The 21,772-nt window shown below is 47.1% G+C and overlaps 1 protein-coding gene across 1 annotated transcript; it reads right to left on the bottom strand.

Moving 5' to 3' along the window:
* Positions 1-322: 322 nt before the first annotated feature.
* On the bottom strand, positions 323-21,451 carry LOC132780432 (MARCKS-related protein). The gene is made up of 2 exons (XM_060784145.2): positions 21,093-21,451; positions 323-1,560 (listed from the first exon to the last, which is right to left on the bottom strand). The coding sequence occupies exons 1-2, from the start codon at positions 21,183-21,185 to the stop codon at positions 949-951; spliced, it is 705 nt and encodes a 234-aa protein (XP_060640128.2). The 5' UTR covers positions 21,186-21,451; the 3' UTR covers positions 323-948.
* Positions 21,452-21,772: the final 321 nt, after the last annotated feature.

The following is a 21,772-nucleotide window of genomic DNA, read 5'->3' as shown; positions in this document are numbered from 1 at the left end:
CCTCCCGCGCCCCACCCCCTTCGATCCCACCCCCCAAAATAAACCCAAAGATCTCCCTCTGAAGTCAAAATTAAACACAGGACTTACAAGCTTCGCGGTTTTTAAAGCCAAAGAGCAAGATGTTATAAAAAAACTAACCCTCTGAAGTCAAAATTAAACACAGAGGACTTACAAGCTTCGTGGTTTTTAAAGCCAAAGAGCAAGATGTTATAAAAAACTAACCAGATTAACTTTCTTCTTCTTCTTCAACAATGGTCGATTTCTATAAAAACCACAAAATACCCTTAAAATGAAGTCAGAACCAGGAATGTAAACCAAGAGATCAAAAAGAGGATCCGTTCTGAAGAACAGACCGTTGCTGGTTTATTGGACTTTTTTTCCCGTGGAAACAATAATAATAATATAATAAAAAAGAATAGACGACAAATGACGACAACGAAGAAGCTGCTCGGAGAATTAGTAGAAACCAAAAAGTCAGAAAAGCCAAGAGCTTGGGAAACTGATTTGGGAGCCTCATGAAACGGGAGCCGCGTTCCAGTTTCTGTCCAGGAACGACGCTATCATTCCGTTTTTCAGAGTTTTAGGGAGGATTGCTTATTGTAAAAGACAACCAGCTCCGAAGTGTGATGCCAATGGGGGACCAAAGTATCTGAGGCGGTGTTGATGCCGCTGTCCTCTCTCTTTTGGAATATATTTTTGCTTCCGGTGGGAAAGGGAACCATCTTAGAGTGAGGAGTGGGGGGGAACGGGACCCATTAAGTTCGACGCAGGAGAGGGACTCATTTTCTCAGCGCCGCTGAGTGGCATCTGGGTCTACGATGAGAGCAAGGCAGCAGTTCCGTTGGGTTGACTGGGACGAAAAGGATGGCACAACAAAATAATAAAAAGTCATTTCCCCCCTCCCCTCCGGTTTCTTGTTAAGTTAGACCGACGCTGGGTTGGCTCAATCTACTCCTCCTTCTGCTCGGCAGGCACCAGACTGGCTTTGGCCGCTTTCTCCTCCGGACTCTCGCTGGGGGTTGAGGGGACCTCTGCTGGCTTCTCCTCCTCCTTTACCGCTCCTTCTTCGTTCCCTCCTTCCTGCTTGGCTGGCTCGTCTTCCGGGGCTTCTACAGCGGGAACGGTGGCAACCTTCCCCATCTCCGCCATAGTGGCCTCCTCATTGGTGGCTTTGCTCTGCTCCTCCTCCAGGTTGCTCTTCTCCCCTTTGGCTTCCGCTTTGCCCTGCTGCTCCTCGCCGCTGGGAGAGGAGACAGCCGAGGTCTCGCTGGACTGCTTCTTGGCTTTCCGGAAGGAGATGCCGCTCAACTTGAAGGACTTTTTGAATGAGAACTTCTTCTTCTTTGGGGTTTCCTTGGAGGCGGCAGGCTTGGCCTCGCCGTCCGCCTTGGCCTCTCCAGAGCCTTCGGCGACCGGGGCCGGCTCGATGGAGTCACCGCTAGCTGTCTCCGCCTTGACTTCCTCCTTGACCAGCTCGGCGGATCTGTTGCCGTTCAGTGGAGTGGCTTCACCATCTACTTTGGGCGAGACATCCCCATTGATCTTGACATGGCCGTTCTCCTGGAGAGAAACACAACAACATCATCATCATTATTATAATTGCTGGCTGGAATTCAATGTCAGAATTCAACGCCTGCAGAGCATGGAATTGAGCAGCTTTACTAGGTTTGGATTGGCAAGCGGTTGTCAAGATACTAGGACTCAGAGCAATGGATTCAAATTACAGGACAAGAGATTCCACCTAAATATTGGGAAGAACTTCCTGACCACAAAAGCTATTCAACAGTTGAACCCACTGCCTCAGAATCTGGTGGAGGCTCCTTCTCTGAAAGTTGTAAATTAGGGGCTAGATGGCCATCTGTCAGGGATGATTTGATTGTGCTTTTTCTGCATGTCAGAATGGGGTTGGTCTGGATGGCCCCTGGGGTCTCTTCCTACTCTGCGATTCTATTGGACTCAGCAAAGGACCTATTATATTGAGTGCCAAAATGCACCATTCATGTATTTTGAGTCACTGGCTATAACCACAATATAGAATCATGCCCATTGCTGGTTACCACATTTTCTGTAGATGCCTGACCTAGTGGTACATGCCTTCTTAATGCATGTTATTTTTACATGGAGCCGCCTCTGAAAAATGGGTTATTCAAAAGATGGCAGCCAGTGGAAGCCGGAGATGGGCATGAAACGACTTCACTGCTCAAACAGCTCCAATGGCTGCCAGTTTGTTTCCAGGCACAATTCAAGGCGCCGGTTATGATACACAGTTAAGCCCTGGCACACCTGATCTCTTTTATGAGGTTGCCCAGACAGAGTCACTACACAAGACAGGGTCTTCTCCATCATTGCCCCTAATTGCAGAAAATCCCTTCCCAGGGAGACCCAAATGACCCCTTCCTTGTTATTCTTCTCTCACCATGCTTTTAAAAAAAGGGCTTTATAGACTTCTGTACTGTTTCTTTACTGAACTGATTTTTGAGTGCATCTTTTAAACTGCTTTGATGCTCCAAATGGTTTGTTTGTCTCCAAATAGCTTTTAGCTATCCAAAACTTGTTTTGGTTTGTAAGACACTGCAAAAAGGTTAGAGAAGTCAAAGTATACACTGAGCCACAACAACAAACCTGCCTTTTCTGCCCCCAAACCAAAAAGAGGTGTATATAAATAAACAATATTATTAACACATGCAAGAAGGCAACATTAAAATAAGGAGGATGCCATTGAGTCAAGCCTTCCATGGCCTATGCAGCTCTAAAACTATTCCTTGGACTAGTGTGGCCTGAATCCTATAAGTTAATGAATTACGTTGCATGTAGCAAGTAAATAAATGATATTACACCAAGTTTAGTTGGGAGTGACAATACTGTGCAAACTCTATTGGGATACCTTGCTTGGACTTTTTGCAGACCTAGCAGCATATAAGTATTAGTAACAGTCACACCTGTTTTCCCTATGCTGGAGTAACTCTGTTAATTGTAATGCCCATATTATGGCAATCCCTCTTTTCAAAAGGTGGAAAATTCTCTGCCTAGGCTTTTGAAGTGCGTCTGGCTGCTTGCAAAGACTATAGCACCTTTTCCCTTGATCTAATAGCAGAATAACAACAACAACAACAACAACAATAATAATATCATTATCATATGGAGTCCTGACTTTGTATGTACTGAGTTGGCTTTTCAATGGGAGTCATTCCCAAGTATGTGGGATGTTTTGTGATACCATTCATCAAAGGACTACTTCCCTCCCCAAACGGAAATTCTAAGGTCCTTTCACACCACACTTAGTATGATTTAACTGCGTTGGAATGCATACACACCACTGAATAAATGCAGTTTGACACCTCTATACCTGCTGCGGCTCAATGCTATGGAGCCCTGAGAGTTGGCCAAACTACAAATCCCATAATTCCATAGTATTGAGCCTTGATAGTTCTCTGCCAACCATGGAAGAGTTGAGTTTCTTCTCTCCAAACTGGGCACAACTGATCTGAAACACTTGGAAGGCAGCATTTTGGAGGTACCTTCTCCAAATGGGTGTCTTTCCCCATTTTCTAGAATGATACAAGTTGAAAGAGACCCCAAGGGCCATCCACATCCCCACATACATGGAAGGCACCACACAAGGCCTCCCCACAAATGCCCATCTTTCAAAACCTTCAGAGAAGGAGACTCCGTTCCTAGGCAGCAAAAGAAAGGAGGAAATGTAAAGCATACAGGGGGATGGAAAAATGCTAACGTAGGCCTGGGTAAAAACGCAAAAATTTGTTTCTAAAATCGATTTGTATTTGGGGGTTTTTTTTGTTTCGATATTTAAAATAATTACAAAATTTTCCTTTTAAAAAGTTCGATATTTACGAAATTTCGTAAATGGTAAAAAAAATAACAAATCGATTTCCGAAACAATAACGAATCGATTCGTTAATGGCGGACGCAACCGCGAAATACGCTAAAAAACCTCCAAAAACTTCTGAAGCTTCCCTCTCCCTCTGTTCTTGACTGTTGGTGTGATATAATTTTTTTTCACTAATTAAACCATAAAACTGGCCCAGACATGCGGAAATAATAACGAAACGACCTCTGAACAATAACAAAACGAATACAATAACGAAATACGAAGCATTTACAAAACGTGTTTAAAAATTCGTTTTTTTTAATGATTGCTCCAGAATGGTACGTTATCGTTTTGTAATTGGAAAAATTAACGAATTATTAACGAATTACGAATTAACGAAACGAAACCGCCCAGGCCTACTAACCAGGGACAGAGAAAAGGCCTCGATGCAGTCCCAAAAGGTTAAAAGGGCTCAATTTGGGGGTTACAGAGATGGTGATAGCAGTGGTTCTCCACATTCCCAATGCCACAACCCCTTAATACAGTTGCTCATGTTGTAGTGACCCTCAACTATCACATTATTTTCATTACTACTTCATAACTGTAATTATGCTACTGTTATGAATTGAAATGTAAATATCTGATGTGCAGGATGTATCTTCATTCACTGGACAAAATTTGGCACAAATACCTGATACGCCCAAATTTGAATACTGGTGGGGTTGGGGGGATTGTTGATTTTGTCCTTTGGAAGTTGCCGTTGCTGGGATATATAGTTCACCTACAATCAAAGAGCATTCCAAACTCCACCAATGATCCTACATCCAGAGAGCACTGTGGACACTGAAACAATGATGGATCTGGATCAAACTTGGCATGAATACTCAATATGCCCAAATGTAAACATTGGTGGAGTTTGGGGGGAAAAAGACCTTGACACTTGTAGTTGTAGTTGCAGAGATTTATAGTTGTAGTTGCAGAGATTTATAGTTCACCTAGAATCAAAGAGCATTCTGAAGACCACCAATGAGAATTGGGCCAAATGTTCTACACAGATCCTCCTATGACCAACAGAAAAGATTTGAGTTTGGTGACCCCCCTGATGACTCCAGGGTCCCAACCCTTAGGTTGAAAAACACTGCAATAAAGGAAATACAGCACAATATAGGTAAAGAAGCAGTATAGAAATACCTGGCTATTCCCAAATGAATTCAAGCATCTTAAGGCTAGATGAGGCATGGGCAAACTTGGGCCTCCCTCCAGGTGTTTTGGACTTCAACTCCCACAATTCCTAACAGCTTCAGGCCCCTTCCTTTCCTGCTTAAGTGGTTGAGTTGAAGTTCAAATATCTTGGAAGGGCCCCCCAAGTACGCCCATGGCTGAAGTAGAAAGATAACAGAACAGAGAGGACAGTAGAGGAAATGTTGCACAATGAAAGTAAAAAGACAGCAGAGCAGTGGTTCTCAACCTGTGGATCCCCAGGTGTTTTGACCTACAACTCCCAGAAATCCCAGCCAGATGACCAGCTGTTAGGATTTCTGGGAGTTGGAGGCCAAAACATCTGGGGACCCACAGGTTGAGAACCACTGCAGTATAGAAATATCTGACTATTCCAAGGGATTTTAAGTCACCAAAGGCAAAATAAGACAGGAGAGAAGGAAGTAGAAGAAATGCACTGCAGCAAAGAGGCAGGAAAGGAATAGTAATAATAATATTAATAACTAGTCGTCCCCTGCCACGAATTGCTGTGGCCCAAACTATGTATATGTGTTTTGTGTGTGTATATATGTTTGTGCACATGTGCATAAATGTGGTTTAGAGCATCCGTTGTAATGTATTTTTTATTTTTTGGCTTTTTAAGTCTCCCTCGCTGTGTTTTTCAGTGCTTAATGAGTGGTGCTCACTCTTTGGCCTGACAGATGTATTGCGTCCAAATTTGGTGTCAATTCGCCCAGTGGTTTTTGAGTTATGTTAATCCCACAAATGAACATTACATTTTTATTTATATACAAGAAGAAGAAAATATATTGTCGAAGGCTTTCATGGCTGGAATCACTAGGTTCTTGTAGGTTTTTTCGGGCTATAGGGCCATGTTCTAGAACAGTGGTTCTCAACCTTTCTAATGCAGTGGCCCCCAAATAAAGTTCCTCGTGTTGTGGTGACCCCCAACCATATTTCCGTTGCTACTTCATAAATAATTTTGCTACTCTTATGAATTCTAATGCAAATATCTAATATGTAGGATGTATTTTCATTGTTACAAATTGAACATAATTAAAGCATAGTGATTAATCACAAAAAAAATGTTTAGGGGAGTATGGATAATTGATGATGGGATTTGCGGTACCTTCAACCAATTCAGCTCTGACTTCTACAGACCACTGAGATCCCCCACGAATTACAGACCTGGACCAAACTTGGCACATAGAACTCCCATAATTATAAGTTGCTTACCTGTAACTGTAGTTTTCTGAGTAGTCACCTGTGAATTCGTACACTTGGTATTCCTGCGCATGCGCAGACAGCTTTCGGAACCTTCTAGAAATAAAAAGAAACACTTCAAACCCGGTTAAGCCCGCCCACCTCCCTCGAGTATAAGTACCCTGTGGGCGGGGTTAGCAAAGCAGACAGAAGGTGTGGTATGACTCGAGGGGAGGATGGGCGGGTGTGTACGAATTCACAGGTGACTACTCAGGAAACTACAGTTACAGGTAAGCAACTTATAATTTCCTGTCGTAGTCACTGTGAATCGTACACTTGGTAGATTAGCGAGCTAACTAAATAGGACGACGGGACTCATGCCACCGCTGAGAATAAAACAGCTCTACCAAACTGAGCATCCCTCTTGGAAACAATATCCAACTTATAGTGAGCTACAAAGGAAAGCGGTGAGGACCAAATGGCCGCTCGTTATATAACATCTAATGGTCCGCCTCTCCAAAAAGCAACCGAAGTAGAGACCGATCTGGTCGAGTGACCCCTAACAGGGAGAGGAAGTTCTTTCCCAACTATGCGGTAGGAGAGTTTAATTGTTGACACGATCCATGAAGCTAGTCTTTGTGAAGAAACAGGCAACCCCAACACATCAGAACGGTATTTAACAAACAACTTGGGGAACCTTCTAAGGGAAGATGTCCTATCCGCGTAGAAGGCCAGTGCTCTACGGACATCGAGTAAATGTAAGTTTTTTTCTAGAGGAGTAACGGGGTTTTGAAAGAAAGAGGGCAGAACAACCTCTTGTGAAACATGAAACCTCGTAGAGACTTTAGGTAGGAAGGCTATATCAGTCCTAAGGACGACCTTATCAGGATGGAATCTAAGATAAGGTGGGTCTACTCTGAAGGCACACATTTTGCTGGCCTGCCTGGCCGAGGTGATTGCCACCAGAAAGGCGGTCTTCCAAGAGAGGTAAGTAAGGCTAACAGTCGCCAATGGTTCAAATGGAGGTCTCATCAAGGAGTTTAACACAACCTCCAGACTCCAGGAGGGAAGGACCAGAGCTATGGAAGGCCTGGTGTTCATGATCCCCCTCAAAAAGGTCTTGACTAGGGGATCGGTGAAACAAGAGGGTAGACCCGATTTTCTCCTGAACCAGGAAATGGCAGCTAGATAGCATTTTAGAGAGGCGTAAGCCAGTCCAGTGTCAGATAAATGAGCCAGAAAGTCTAGAATTATGGAAATAGGGGCATCAATAGGATCCGCCCCTCGCGAATTTGAGAAGGCAGAAAAACGATTCCATTTATGGAGGTATGATCTCCTGGTAGAGGATCTGTGAGCTGCCTCAATGATCCTCAACACCGCGGGGGATAGGGCTTGGATGGGAACCAGTGGCCGGGAAGAATCCGCCATGCAGTCAACCTCAGTTTGTGTACCTCTGGGTACAGTACTAGGTCTCGTTGGAATGTTAGCAGGTCTGCCCTGGGAGGGAGTTGGAAGAAAATCCCCCATGACAGCTGAGTGAGAAGGGGAAACCAGGGTTGTCTGGGCCACCATGGAGTCACCAGGATTTTCTCTTAGGATTTTCGCCGTCACCCTCAATAGGAGGAGGAATAGAGGAAAGGCGTATGTTGGGTGGCCCGTCCATGTGTGCAGGAAGGCATCTCCCAGGCAACCCTCCTCCAGAGAGGGATGGGCCCTGGCGCAGAATAGGGGGCACTTGGTGTTGGACCGTGTCACAAAGAGATCTATCTCGGGAGTGCCCCAAGCCAGAAAGAGTCTCTGCGTTTCCGCCTCGTTGAGGGACCACTCGTGGTGGGCTAGTGGATTGCGACTGAGTGCGTCTGCCAGTAGGTTCTGCTCGCCCGGGACATGTGTTGTCATCAGATAGATTCCTCTGTCTATACACAATTCCCAGATCTGCATGGACAGGATTAAGAGTGTGCGCCTCCTTGTTTGTTGAGGTAATACATCACCGTGGTGTTGTCGGTGAGAATGTGTATTACCTGACCTGTTACCTGACCTGACCTGAAGGATTTTAGAGCCTTTTCGACCGCCATGAGCTCTAGGATGTTTATGTGAAGTGCGGCGTCCTGTTCTGACCACATCCCGTGAGCAACCAAACCCTGGGAGTGTGCACCCCAACCTGTCAAGGAAGCGTCTGTGGTGATGGTTCTTGTGGCAACAGGGGTGTGGAACAATAGCCCCGAGCATGCCCAGGTTGGGTCCAGCCACCACTGGAGCGAATAGCGGACCCAGTGGGGAAGGGACAATTTGGTGGATGGTTTGTCCACCAAGGGGTTGAAATTGGACAGGAACCAAAACTGAAGCGGTCGCGTGCGTAACCTGGCATGACTGATGACTGACGTGGTGGACGCCATGTGTCCCAGCAAAACCTCTAGCTGTTTCGCCGACACCAGGGGTCTTGTCATGACCTGCTGCACCAGTTCTCGGAGGTTGACGAAACGATCCTCTGGCAGGAAGGCTCTCTCGCAGGTGGAGTCCAGTAAGGCCCCGATAAACTGGATACGTTGGGTCGGTACCAGTACGGACTTCTCCCGGTTGAGGATGAGACCTAGGGACTGGAGTAGAGACAAAACCGTGGAGATATGTATCTGAAGTTGTCTGCGGGAGCTAGCTACTAGAAGCCAATCATCAATATAAGGAAAAACCGTGATCCCTCTTGTTCTAAGGTGTGCCACAACCACCGCCATACACTTTGTAAAAACCCGTGGGGCGGTAGAGAGCCCAAAGGGTAGTACATTAAAACAGTATGTCCTGGACACGAAATGAGAGGAATCTGCGGTGATGTTGGGCGATGGAAATATGAAAGTAGGCATCTTTAAGATCTATGGCAGCGAACCAAACACCTCCAGACAGGAGGGGAGTTATGGAGGCGAGAGACACCATGCGAAGTTTTTCGGCTTGATGTGTTTATTTAGTGCTCTTAAGTCCAAGATGGGACGCAGCCCACTGCCCTTCTTAGAAACAAGGAAATAACGGGAGAAAAAACAGAATGCAACATTAGGGTCAACAAGGGAAACAGCCCCCTTCCTTAATAACATGTCAATCTCTTGCATCAACTGTGATGAAGGTAAGGTATCTCTAAAGATGCCCACTCTGGGAAGATCTTCAAATTCAATGATGTAACCCCTTGAAATGATAGACAGTACCCAGGTGTCGGAAGTAATTTCGGCCCATTTAGGGTAGTAGGCGAAGAGCCTGTCCTTAAAGCTGGGTAGTATTTCAGCTGAACACCCTGGGCCGGGGTTAATTGGATAGTATGGGAGCCGGGCACCAACGGGTGAACAAGTCTGGGATGAACAATGAACTGGAAGAGGCTCTGTTCCTGCGTCTAGGTACTGGGTATCAAAGACGCTTCTTGGATGCGCCTACAGGTTTAGTCTTTCCCTGGAAGGGTTGGGACCTGGGCTTCTGGAAATATGGGGTTCGTCTTTCACCCTGAAATCTAGATTGACCCCCTGGCCTATTTCTATAAGAGCCTGAGAAGGAGCCACCAAAGGGCTTCCGGTAACCAGAGGGAGACGGTTGCCATCTGCTCTTTTGTTGTTGGTAAGGCTGCCACGTGTAGCCGAACTTAAAAGCAGACTGTCTAACATCCTGCTTTTGTTTGAGATTGTCATCTGTATTGGGATTGAACAACCCTTCTTCGTGGAAGGGAAGGTCCTCAGCCAAGGCCTTCCCTTCCTCGGAGAGATTAGATGCTCTCAACCATGCGTGCCTTCTTAGGGATGTGGTGGTGGCAAACAGATTACCGGATGCTTCTGCCATATGTTTGGCGAAGTTCTTTTGCAGTTTGGACAGCGCCAAAGCTTCGGTTTGCAATGCCCTGGGGAGGCGTTGATCATCTGCAGGCAAGGCATCAATGTATGGTAGCATTCGGTTCCAGAGAAAGGTCTGGTATCCAGACATGTAGGTCGCATAGTGGGCCATGCGAGTGAACAGGCTAGCTGAAAGATAGGCCTTTTTCCCCAGTGTGTCCAGTTTCCTGCCCTCCCTATCAGGTGGGGCTGTGAGGGAATTTCTGGGACGTTTTGATTTTGTGACCTCTGCCACTACAGTATTTGCCTTGGGAGGCGCTGCAACCCATTTTGCTGTGGACAAATCAATTTTATACAGAGATTCTAAGTGTTTCGGAACAGCAGTTACCATGGAAGGGGAAACATCAGCTACCTTAGCTAGTTTTAACAGGTAAGGCAGTATGGGAAGGGCCGAGGAGGAAACCACGTTTTGTTCTTCCGAAGGAAACATGGGGTCCTCCACGTGCTCCGGGGGTTTGGGTGCAGGGATGTCGAGGGCTTTAATCATTCTTTCCACAAGTGCTGCGAACTTATTGAAGTCCGCAGGCAAGCTAGTGGAGGCCTCCTCAACTCCCAATTGTGGAGCGTCAGGTGACTCAAAATCGGAGTCAGAAGCTCCCTGGTCATCATCGTCCTGAGTCGGGACGGCAGGCAAGGCCAAATTGGATGTGGTCAACGGGTTGGTAGGAGTGCCCAGTGGGGACTGTAAAGCCGCCATTCCTGTAGAAGGGTGAGGATTTTGCACCATAGGGTTTTGCACAATAGGAGAATTACACACAAAGGTCTGCACATTAGTAGGAGTACACACACCTTGGTCAACAGTTAGGAGGGGGTGCAGAGGCATCAGGGCGACACAAGTTCAGTTCAACACAAGACGCCCTTCCTTGGAGGTGGCTGTTCGAAGGTGGGGCAGTATCAGAAGCCACAGGCGCAGGTAACGCAGACAGACTAGGTGATGGTAGGGGCAATGCAGTTAGTGGGGGTTCCACCCCAGGCCCCGTGATTGCAGTCCCTGGCAAGGCAGGTATGGCAGGGGGAAAAGGCATATCCGCTGCCACGAAGACCAATTGGCCTGCCTAGCTAACTTGCCAATAGCCGGAGGGGGGCAGGGGCGCCGCTTCGCAAACTCTCCATTGTGAGGAGCGTGCGCGCAAGGCTCTGGAGCGCCGTCTGCGCCTTGATCGTGAAGAGGACGAGGAAGAGGCAGATGAGGAAGAGGAGGAGGAAGATGATCTGCCACGGCCCCTGCTTCTTGCCGAGGAGCGATACCGCCGATACCGGGAGCTTCTGCTCCTTCTCGATGGCGAGCGGGACCACCTTGGGCGTCGGTACGGAGGACGCATCGCCCCGGGCTGCATCAGCTGATCAGGAGGGGCGAGGGAGAGCATCGAAGGGGGTGGGGCCAAGGCCGCGTCAGGTTCCTCCCTTGATACCGCCCCTGCCGGCAACGGAGAGGCGCTCATGGTCGATGCCGCCCTTGCCGGTATCTGAGAAGCGCTTGTGGTCGGGGGCATCGGAGTGTCAGCCACCTGGATGGAAGGAGCCTCTATAAGGATCGGGGGAGCGTTGAAGATGCCTCCGAAGGCCTGGCTACCCGATGGTATCGCTGCTGGGGAACTGAGCGTCGAAGGGGAGCCATTGAGCACTTACGGGCTCCTCTCCCTGTCGCCCTGGCCCTCTCCAGCTAGAGCTAAAGGGGTTGGTGCTGCAGAAAGCGACAGGACTGCATCTCCCTGTCTCTCAGGGCCCAGATGACACAGGGCAATGTCGGCATCGGTGGTTGCTTGGGCAATGCTCTCAGCTGCCGCAAGGGGCCGCGCAGAGTCTCCCAGTGAAGCTTCTCTGTGGGAAGAAGCTGAGGAGATAGGCCCAGGGTTTCCCGCTCTTTTTGGAGCCGTTTTTTTAATCGGGATGGCCCGGCGGCCATCTTGGAGGCCCTTGTCCTTGGGTTTTTTGACCTTTTTCTTGGGCAAGGAGTTAGCGCGGCTTAAGGTAAGTAGGGTTGGCTCCGGAGTGGCGGCCTGCCCCTGGGGAGGAGGCAGCAAGAGAGCCTTTGCATAAAGGGCCGCTTTAAGACACGATTCCCTGTTCTTCCGCGTCTGGGCTTCCGCGAGAGGAGATTCCATCTGAACATGAGGAAGAACTTCCTGACTGTGAGAGCCGTTCAGCAGTGGAACTCTCTGCCCCGGAGTGTGGTGGAGGCTCCTTCTTTGGAAGCTTTTAAACAGAGGCTGGATGGCCATCTGTCAGGGGTGATTTGAATGCAATACTCCTGCTTCTTGGCAGGAGGTTGGACTAGATGGCCCATGAGGTCTCTTCCAACTCGTTGATTCTATGATTCTATGGGCTGTAAAAGCCAAGCAAACAGGGCAAGATTGAGTAAGGTGGCCCTCTCCCAAACACGTCAGACACAGAGAGTTGCCGTCCGTGTCGTGGAAGGTATTGGGGCAGCTGGCCCTGGCGCACCTTTTAAAAGAGGAAGTAGCCATGACGGCAGCAGAGGTGACGCAGTCAACATGCCGGATCGGGGCAGGAGAGTGACGAAGAATGGTGAGACAGTCCGGATTGAAATACCAAAGGAGTAAGTCAAGTCCAAATCGTTAGAGAAATAGCGTAGTCCAAAAAACAGTCTGTTAAAGCCAGATAAATCTCAAGGGAAGCTCGCAATGAAGGAGAGAGGTTCTCAAGCTGCTGTCAAAAGAAGCGCGGAAAAGAGAACAGCTGGCTAACCCCGCCCACGGGGCACTTATACTCGAGGGAGGTGGGCGGGCTTAGACGGGTTTGAAGTGTTTCTTTTTATTTCTAGAAGGTTCCGAAAGCTGTCTGCGCAAGCACAGGAATACCAAGTGTACGATTCACAGTGACTACGACAGGAAACCAACAGAAAATACTGGAGGAGTTTGGGAGGAGTTGACAGTGATTTATGGGAGATGTAGTTCACCTACATCCGGAAAGCACTGAGAACCCAAATGACTATGGATCTGGACGACACTTGGCATAGAATCATAGAATCATAGAATCAAAGAGTTGGAAGAGACCTCATGGGCCATCCAGTCCAACCCCCTGCCAAGAAGCAGGAATATTGCATTCAAATCACTCCTGACAAATGGCCACCCAGCCTCTGCTTAAAAGCTTCCAAAGAAGGAGCCTCCACCACACTCCGGGGCAGAGAGTTCCACTGCTGAACGGCTTTCACAGTCAGGAAGTTCTTCCTAATGTTCAGATGGAATCTCCTCTCTTGTAGTTTGGAGCCATTGTTCCGCGTCCTAGTCTCCAAGGAAGCAGAAAACAAGCTTGCTCCCTCCTCCCTGTGGCTTCCTCTCACATATTTATACATGGCTATTATATCTCCTCTCAGCCTTCTCTTCTTCAGGCTAAACATGCCCAGTTCCCTAAGCCGCTCCTCATAGGGCTTGTTCTCCAGACCCTTGATCATTTTAGTCGCCCTCCTCTGAACACATTCCAGCATGAATACTCAATATGCCCAAATTTGAAAAATGGTGGAATTTGGGGGAAATGGATTTTGACATTTGGGTGTTGTAGTTGCTGGGATTTATAGTTCCTCAGCCAAAAAAAAGGGCATTCTGAACTCCAACAAAAATGGAATTGAAGAAGCTTGGCATACAGAACTCCCATAACCAACAGAAATTGCTGGAGAGGATTGGGGTACCTTGGCATTTTGGAACTGCTGGGATCTATAGTCCTCTCCCATCCCAAAGCATTCTGAACTCATGCAGCCATGCAATGCAATCCAACTTGGCACAGAGAATTCCCATGGTGAACAGAAAATACTGGAGATAACTGTGATACATAGACCTTGGCAACTGCTAGGATCTATAGTTCTCTCCCATCCCAAAGCATTCTGAACTCATGCAGCCATACAATGCACTCCAACTTGGCACAGAGAATTCCCATGGTGAACATAAAATACTGGAGATAACTGTGATACATAGACCTTGGCAACTGCTGGGATATATAGTCCCCTCCCATCCCAAAGCATTCTGAACTCATGCAGCCATGTAATGCACTCCAACTTGGCACAGAGAATTCCCATGGTGAACAGAAAATACTGGAGATAACTGTGATACATAGACGTTGGCAACTGCTGGGATTTTTAGTTGTCTCGCATCCCAAAGCATTCTGAACTCATGCAGCCATGCAATGCACTCCAACTTGGCACAGAGAATTCCCATGGTGAACAGAAAATACCGGAGATAACTGTGATACATAGACCTTGGCAACTGCTGGGATCTATAGTCCTCTCCCATCCCAAAGCATTCTGAACTCATGCAGCCATGCAATGCACTCCAACTTGGCACAGAGAATTCCCATGGTGAAAAGAAAATACCGGAGATAACTGTGATACATAGACCTTGGCAACTACTGGGATCTATAGTCCTCTCCCATTCCAAAGCATTCTGAACTCATGCAGCCATGCAATGCACTCCAATTTGGCACAGAGAATTCCCATGATGAACAGAAAATACCGGAGATAACTGTGATACATAGACCTTGGCAACTGCTGGGATCTATAGTCCTCTCCCATCCCAAAGCATTCTGAACTCATGCAGCCATGCAATGCACCCCAACTTGGCACAGAGAATTCCCATGGTGAACAGAAAATACTGGAGAAAACTGTGATACATAGACCTTGGCATTTTGGAACTGCTGGGATATATAGTCCTCTCCCATCCCAAAGCATTCTGAACTCATGCAGCCATGCAATGCACTCCAACTTGGCACAGAGAATTCCCATGGTGAACAGAAAATACTGGAAATAACTGTGATACATAGACCTTGGCAACTGCTGGGATCTATAGTCCTCTATAGTCTATAGTCCTCTCTCACCCCCTGCATGAGTTCAGCATTCTGAACTCATGCAGCCATGCAATGCACTCCAACTTGGCACAGAGAATTCCCATGGTGAACAGAAAATACTGGAGATAACTGTGGTACATAGACCTTGGCATTTTGGAACTGCTGGGATATATAGTCCTCTCCCATCCAAAAGCATTCTGAACTCATGCAGCCATGCAATGCGCTCAAACTTGGCACAGAGAATTCCCATGGTGAACAGAAAATACTGGAGATAACTGTGATACATAGACCTTGGCAACTGCTGGGATCTATAGTCCTCTATAGTCTATAGTCCTCTCTCACCCCCTGCATGAGTTCAGCATTCTGAACTCATGCAGCCATGCAATGCACTCCATCTTGGCACAGAGAATCCCCATGGTGAACAGAAAATACTGGAGATAACTGTGATACATAGACCTTGGCAACTGCTGGGATCTATAGTCCTCTCCCATCCCAAAGCATTCTGAATTCATGCAGCCATGCAATGCACTCCAACTTGACACAGAGAATTCCCATGGTGAACAGATAACTGATAACTGTGATACATAGAACTTGGCATTTTCGAACTGCTGGTATATATAGTCCTCTCCCATCCCAAAGCATTCCGAACTCATGCAGCCATGCAATGCACTCCAATTTGGCACAGAGAATTCCCATGGTGAACAGAAAATACTGGAGATAACTGTGATACATAGACCTTGGCAACTGCTGGGATCTATAGTCCTCTCCCATCCCAGGGGTTGCGACCCCCAAGTTGAGAAACGCTGTTCTAGAGGCATATCTCCTGAAGCTAGGTGTGATTGTTTCAGCTGACCTCCTTCATTAGCATTTGAAGGCCTAAAATTGCAACAGCAAATCAGCAGAGAGGAAACAACCAGACACATCTTAACACCTCTCAACAGAACATTTTCCCAGGCTCAGCCAGGCCCTCAAATGCTAATGAAGGTGGTCAGCTGAAACATTCACACTAAGCTTCAGCAGAGAGCTCTTTGCCCCACCCCAGTCATTCCACAGATATATAAACCCATTTCCTATTTCCAACAGACCTCACTACCTCTGAGGATGCTTGCCATAGATGCAGGCGAAACGTCAGGAGATATGCCTCTAGAACATGGCCCTATATGACTCTAGAACCCACACGCTCGCTCCGGTCATCTGGGGAGGCCCTGCTCGTGATCCCACCCACATCGCAAGCGCGCTTGGTAGGGACACGGGACAGGGCCTTTTCTGTGGCGGCCCCCCGACTTTGGAATGCCCTTCCAAAAGATCTTCGACAGGCCCCTACTTTAGCAGCTTTCAGAAAGAACCTAAAAACTTGGCTGTTCCGATGTGCCTTCTCAGATTAGGAATTCCCCATCCCAAGTCCTAGAAGCACTTTAGTACAATTAATATTGCTGCACACCGCACTATTTTAATCCTACGTGCCTCCTGCCATTTCAGCACTTTTAACCCTGTACCCCATTGCTCTGGCCGGCCCAGTTTTAAGGTGTCCTGATGTATTGTCACTGTTGTTGTTATTCTGCTAACTATTTTGATTTGATTTGTTTATTGTTGTGTTTTTACTGTATTGTGTTCTGAGGCTTCGGCCTGTGTAAGCCGCATCGAGTCCCTCAGGAGACGCTAGCGGGGTACAAATAAAGTTAATAAATAATAATAATAAATATAGCCCGATAAAACCTACAAGAACCTAGAAGAAAATAATAGCTGGCTACTGAAAATGGCATTCAAGTCTAGAGGGTCAAATCCAAAAGTATAAAAAGAACTGGGCAGAATTTCAGAACCAATGGCCATCATCTTCAAGAAGTCCCAGCAGACTGGAAGAAGGCTAATAGTAATAGTAGTAGTAGTAGTAGTAATAATAATAATAATAATAATAATAATAATAATAATAATAATACAGTGTTCCCTCACTTATTACGGGTGTTCCATTCCAGGACCACCCACAATAAGTTAAATACTGCAAAGTAGGGATGCTCCCCACCCCTCTCTCACTTCGCCTTCTCTTTCCTCTGCCCTTTCCCCTCTCTTCCTCCCTCGGGCACCCATGCCACCCTCCCCTGGCAAGAGGGACACTTTGACCTGCATGGCCCTCCTCCTCCTTGCCTTCCCTCCCTCCCTCCCTTCGCTGCTTTCCCTCTTCTATGTCCCTCTCACTCAGCTCATGCTGCTTCTGCAGGAGCTGCCACAAGTCTCCTCCAGCAGGGACCCAGTGTACCTTTGCCAGGTCTTTGCTCTGGACTTTAACCCCGCCAGGCCCAGGGGCAGAGACTCCCACCATTTCCTCCCCAGCATCTTCTTCTTCCTCCTCCTCCTCCTCCTCTTTCTCCCACAGCCTTAGGAGAGAAAGTGGCGGAGGAAGGAAGGCACAGAGGGAGGGCAAGGAGGGCCATGTAGGTGAAAGTGTCCCTCTTGCCAGGGTGCCTGGGGGAGGGAGAGGAAAGAGAAGGCAAAGTGAGGGGGGGGGGGGGGAGAGGAGCCATGCAGGGAAACCCGCAAAGCAGCAGGTCCACAGTAAGCGAATCGCGAAGGAGCAAGGAAACACTGTACAGTGTTCCCTCACTCATTGCAGGGGTTATGTTCCAGTAGTGTCATCATAGTTTATTTGATGCTTAGACCATAGGTCTTTCACATACAAGGCAAGGCAGGTAGATAAATACATGAACACCAGATTATAAAATACAATATAAAATACACAATAAAATCCTATTAATCGTTAAAATGCTACATGTAGGGACGCTATATTTATTTTAATATTTATACATTGTTTTAGTAGTTATATACTATCTTAAGTCTTTATAAACTTAAAATAAAGTGAAGGAAGGAAAGGCCCTTAAAGGTAGGAGGGAGGACTGAGAAGGGAAAGCACTTCGGAGAGCAGCAGTGGTGGCAAAAACCCGTAAAACAGCAAAAAACAGCAAAAAAAATTTAAATCATTTTTTTAAAATCGTGAAACAGCGAGTTCATTAAAAGCGAACCACGAAGTAGCGACGGAATACTGTACAGTGTTTCCTCGCTACTTCGCAGTTCACTTTTCGTGGGTTTTTGCCTCCTGGCAATGATAGTGTGGAAGGGGGGTTTCACCCTCCCCCTCTGGAGAGAGGCAGCCAATCACTACAATTACTTCACGGATTTTCACTTTTCGCGGGTAGTCCTTGGAACGTTATACCAGCTATAAGTGAAGGAACACTATAAAAAATGTAATGTTCGTTTGTAGGATTAACATAACTCAAAAACCACGAAATTTGGACACAATACACTTATCAGGCCAACAAATGGCCATCACTCATAAAAACTCTGAAAAACACTGAAGAGACTTAAAAAGTCAAAAAAATAAAAAATATATTACCACGCATGCGCAAAACCACATATACTGTATACACAAATATATACAAACACATATATACACACACTGGGCCACAGCAACGTGTCACAGGGGAAGGCTAGTAATGCATAAATATTAAAATAAATACTAGCTGTCCCCGCCACACGTTGCTGTGGCCAATCTTCCCTCCCTCTTTCTCTCCTTCCCTCTTTTCCTTCTTTCTTCCTTCTCTACCTGTGTCTTCTCTACCCTTTCTTCCTTTGCTCTTTGGTTTATCCTTCCCTCTCTCATTCCTTCCTCCCTTCTTTCATTTTATTTTATTTCCTTCTCTCCTTCCTTCCTTCTCCACCTTCTCTCCTTCCCCCTTTCTGTGTATGTGTTTATGTGTGTGTATATTATTTGTGTGTTTGTATATATATGTGGTTTTGCACATGCATTGTAATGTATTTTTTGTTTTTTAACTTTCTAAGTCTCTTCCGCTGTGTTTTTCAGTGTTTTTATGAGTGATGGTCACTTGTTAGCCTGAAAGGTGTATTGCATCCAAATTTGGTGACAATTTGTCCAGTGGTTTTTTAGTTATGTTAATCCCACAAACGAATGTTACATTTTTATTTATATAGACCAGCCATCCTCTGACACGCGTTGCTGTGGCCCAGTCTGTATATATGTGTTTTGTGTGTGTATATTTGTATATATGTGGTTTTGTGATTGCATTGTGATGTATTTTTTTTTATTTTTTGGCTTTTTAAGTCTCTTCTGCTGTGTTTTTTACAGTGTTTTTATGAGTGATGGTCATTTGTTGGCCTGATAGGTGTATTCTGTCCAAATTTAGTGTCAATTTGCCCAGTGGTTTTTGAGGTCTGTTAATCCCACAAAGGAACATTACATTTTATTTATATAGTGTCGCTACATTGCGGTTTTTCACTTATTGCGGGAGGTCCTGGAATGTAACCCCCGCAATAACTGAGGGAACACTGTACACCCAAAAGCATTAAAAGAACTGGGCAGAATTTCCATAACCAATGGCCATCATCTTGGGAGAATTCCCAGCAAACTGGAGGAAGGCTATTAGGGCTCCTTCCCCTTTCCAATGTTAGTTAAGGGAGTGAGAGAGAGAGAAAAAACGAAGATGATGAAAGGCTCTTGTTGTCTCCTTCCGCCACCGGGGGGCAGCGGTTCCCTGAAAATGCCATTCTCTTTTGCGCGCTCTGGGGAAAAATATTTAAAAAAATGCACGCAGGGAACGCGCATGGAGCAGGAGCGCGCAAAAAGGGTGGAGGAGAGATGAGACTATAGGGTTACCTCCACTCCATGCAAAAAATAAATAATATACATTGAACAATCTTTGCATAATGCCATTCAATTGGGATTTTAATATAATGCTCTCCCCCCCCCCGCGGAAAAAAAGAGCGAGACGAGACCGCGAACACGTCCCACGGTGTGTCCCCAGACCCCACGAATAAGGTCCCAATCCAATGCATTGGTCTTGATTTTTTTTAAAAGATCTGCAAATCCCGATTGTTAGTTCTTTGCAAAATGGGTCAAATAAGAACAATTGGGAAGCGCCAACACGTGTGTATCGTTCACACGATCAGCGCAATCCAAAGGGAGGGGGGTCCCCAAAATGAGACTTGAGCCTTTTAGAAATATCATAAAATTGAGGAGTTCTCAAAGAGGTGCAATGAAGAAGGGGTGGGTTCCCTTTGTTTGCTTCCTGCAAAAGGGAGGGGAGGTCTCCTGCAAACAAAGGAAAAGGAGATTGTCCGCATTCACACGAGACGCGTGTCGAGTCAAGAGGGACAAAAAAGTAACGCGTTAAAAAAAACCTACCACCACTTATGACTTGGACGGAATTTTCCACCTATTGTTGGGCCCTATCCGAGGAGACCCATTGACACCAATGGATTTACTCCAGTGTAGCGTTCCAAAATAGGTCTAACTTCCTAAGGCTGTGTATGAGAGCCTCCGCCCTATTCCTGGTCCCCATCCGAGGAGACCCATTCATTTCCTAGGCTTTACTCCAGTGTAACATCCAAAACAATACAAACCCTTTGAGGGTGAGCCTTAGGGCAGAGGCCTTCATTGGCCCTATTCCTGGCCCCTATCCGAGGAGACCCATTGATTCCTTAGGATTTACTCTAGTGTAGAGTTCAAAAATAGCAATAACCCATTCAGTATGTGCCTTAGGCTTCATTGTAAAGCCTCCGCCCCATTATTGGCTCCGATCCGAGGAGACCCATTGATTCCTTAGAATTTACTCTCGTATAGAGCCCAAAACAGTAACATTTTCAGGATGTGCCTTAGGTTTCATTGGAAAGCCAACGCCTAATTATTGTCCCCGATTCGAGGTGACCCATTGATTCCTTCGGATTTACACCCATGTAGAACTCCACAGTAATAAGTACCCCTTAGACAATTAGCCTTAGGCTTTGTTGGAGGGTCTCCGCCCTATTCTTGGCCCCGATCCGAGGAGACCCATTGGTTCCCTCGGATTTACTCCGAGGGAGCTCCAAAATAGCAACAACCCTTTAAGGATGAGCCTTCGACTACACTGGATGGCCTCTGCCCTATTATTGGTCCCGACCCGAGGAGACCCATTGATTCCTTGGGATTTACTCCAGTGTAGAACTCCAAAAGGAGACAATCACGTTTTCTATCCGAAATTCCTTGGCTCCGATGGGTTTCCTCGGATCGGGGCCACATGCCAGTCAGGAAACACAAGGCTTTGTGACCTCAGGCGAGAAACCAATTTGTTGCACCGACACGGGAGTAAGTCCATAGGAGCCAATGGATCTCCTCGGCGCGGAGGCCCGATCTTGCAACCCACCTGGCCATTGGACTTGGAAGGCGAGGCGTCTCCGGCGGCGTCCTGCACGACGAGGTCTCCTCCCTTGGCGGCTTTGGAGCTGTGGCTTCCCATTGTGGCCAAAGAGGGTCTCCCGGAGAGTCAAGAGAAGAGCAACCGACGGCGGAAGGGGACCCTCCTCAACCTTCCCAAGCCTGCTTTGGCGTCGAATCCCAAACCTGAAGGAGCTCAAATAAAGATGCTTTGGGATCGGGACTTTCTTTGCAAGTCTTCCTCTGCAAGCAAACGAGCGAGCGCGCCCGTCCAAGAAACTCCTGCACATGCGTAAGCAAACACAACCACACCCTTCACACACTGCTTGACTTCTGCCGCGAGTGGGGCCGGGCACCGCCTAATAAGAGCGCGGCGGAGGAGTGGGCGGGGCTAGGCGGCATCTTTGGCGAAAAAGGGACCGAGATGAGAGCGGGGCGGGGCTTCTCTTTCACTCACTCTCCCCTCTTTTTCTTTAGGGTCCATGCAGGCCGGTAGCCAGGATTTCGTTCGGGGGGGGGGGGGCTCAATTGTTTTCAGGGGGGTTTCAGGGGGCTGAGTTTCGGGGGGGGGGGGCTGAGTCTGAGTGAAAGAGGGTCTAGCCTAGCAAACCTTTTGTATCATTACCCCAATGTTGTTCATTCCTTCAGTCGTCTCCTACTCTTCGTGAC

The sequence above is a fragment of the Anolis sagrei genome, chromosome Y, assembly GCF_037176765.1.
Source record: "Anolis sagrei isolate rAnoSag1 chromosome Y, rAnoSag1.mat, whole genome shotgun sequence".
Lineage (NCBI taxonomy): Eukaryota > Metazoa > Chordata > Lepidosauria > Squamata > Dactyloidae > Anolis > Anolis sagrei.
This window is presented reverse-complemented; position numbering and strand designations above follow the sequence as displayed.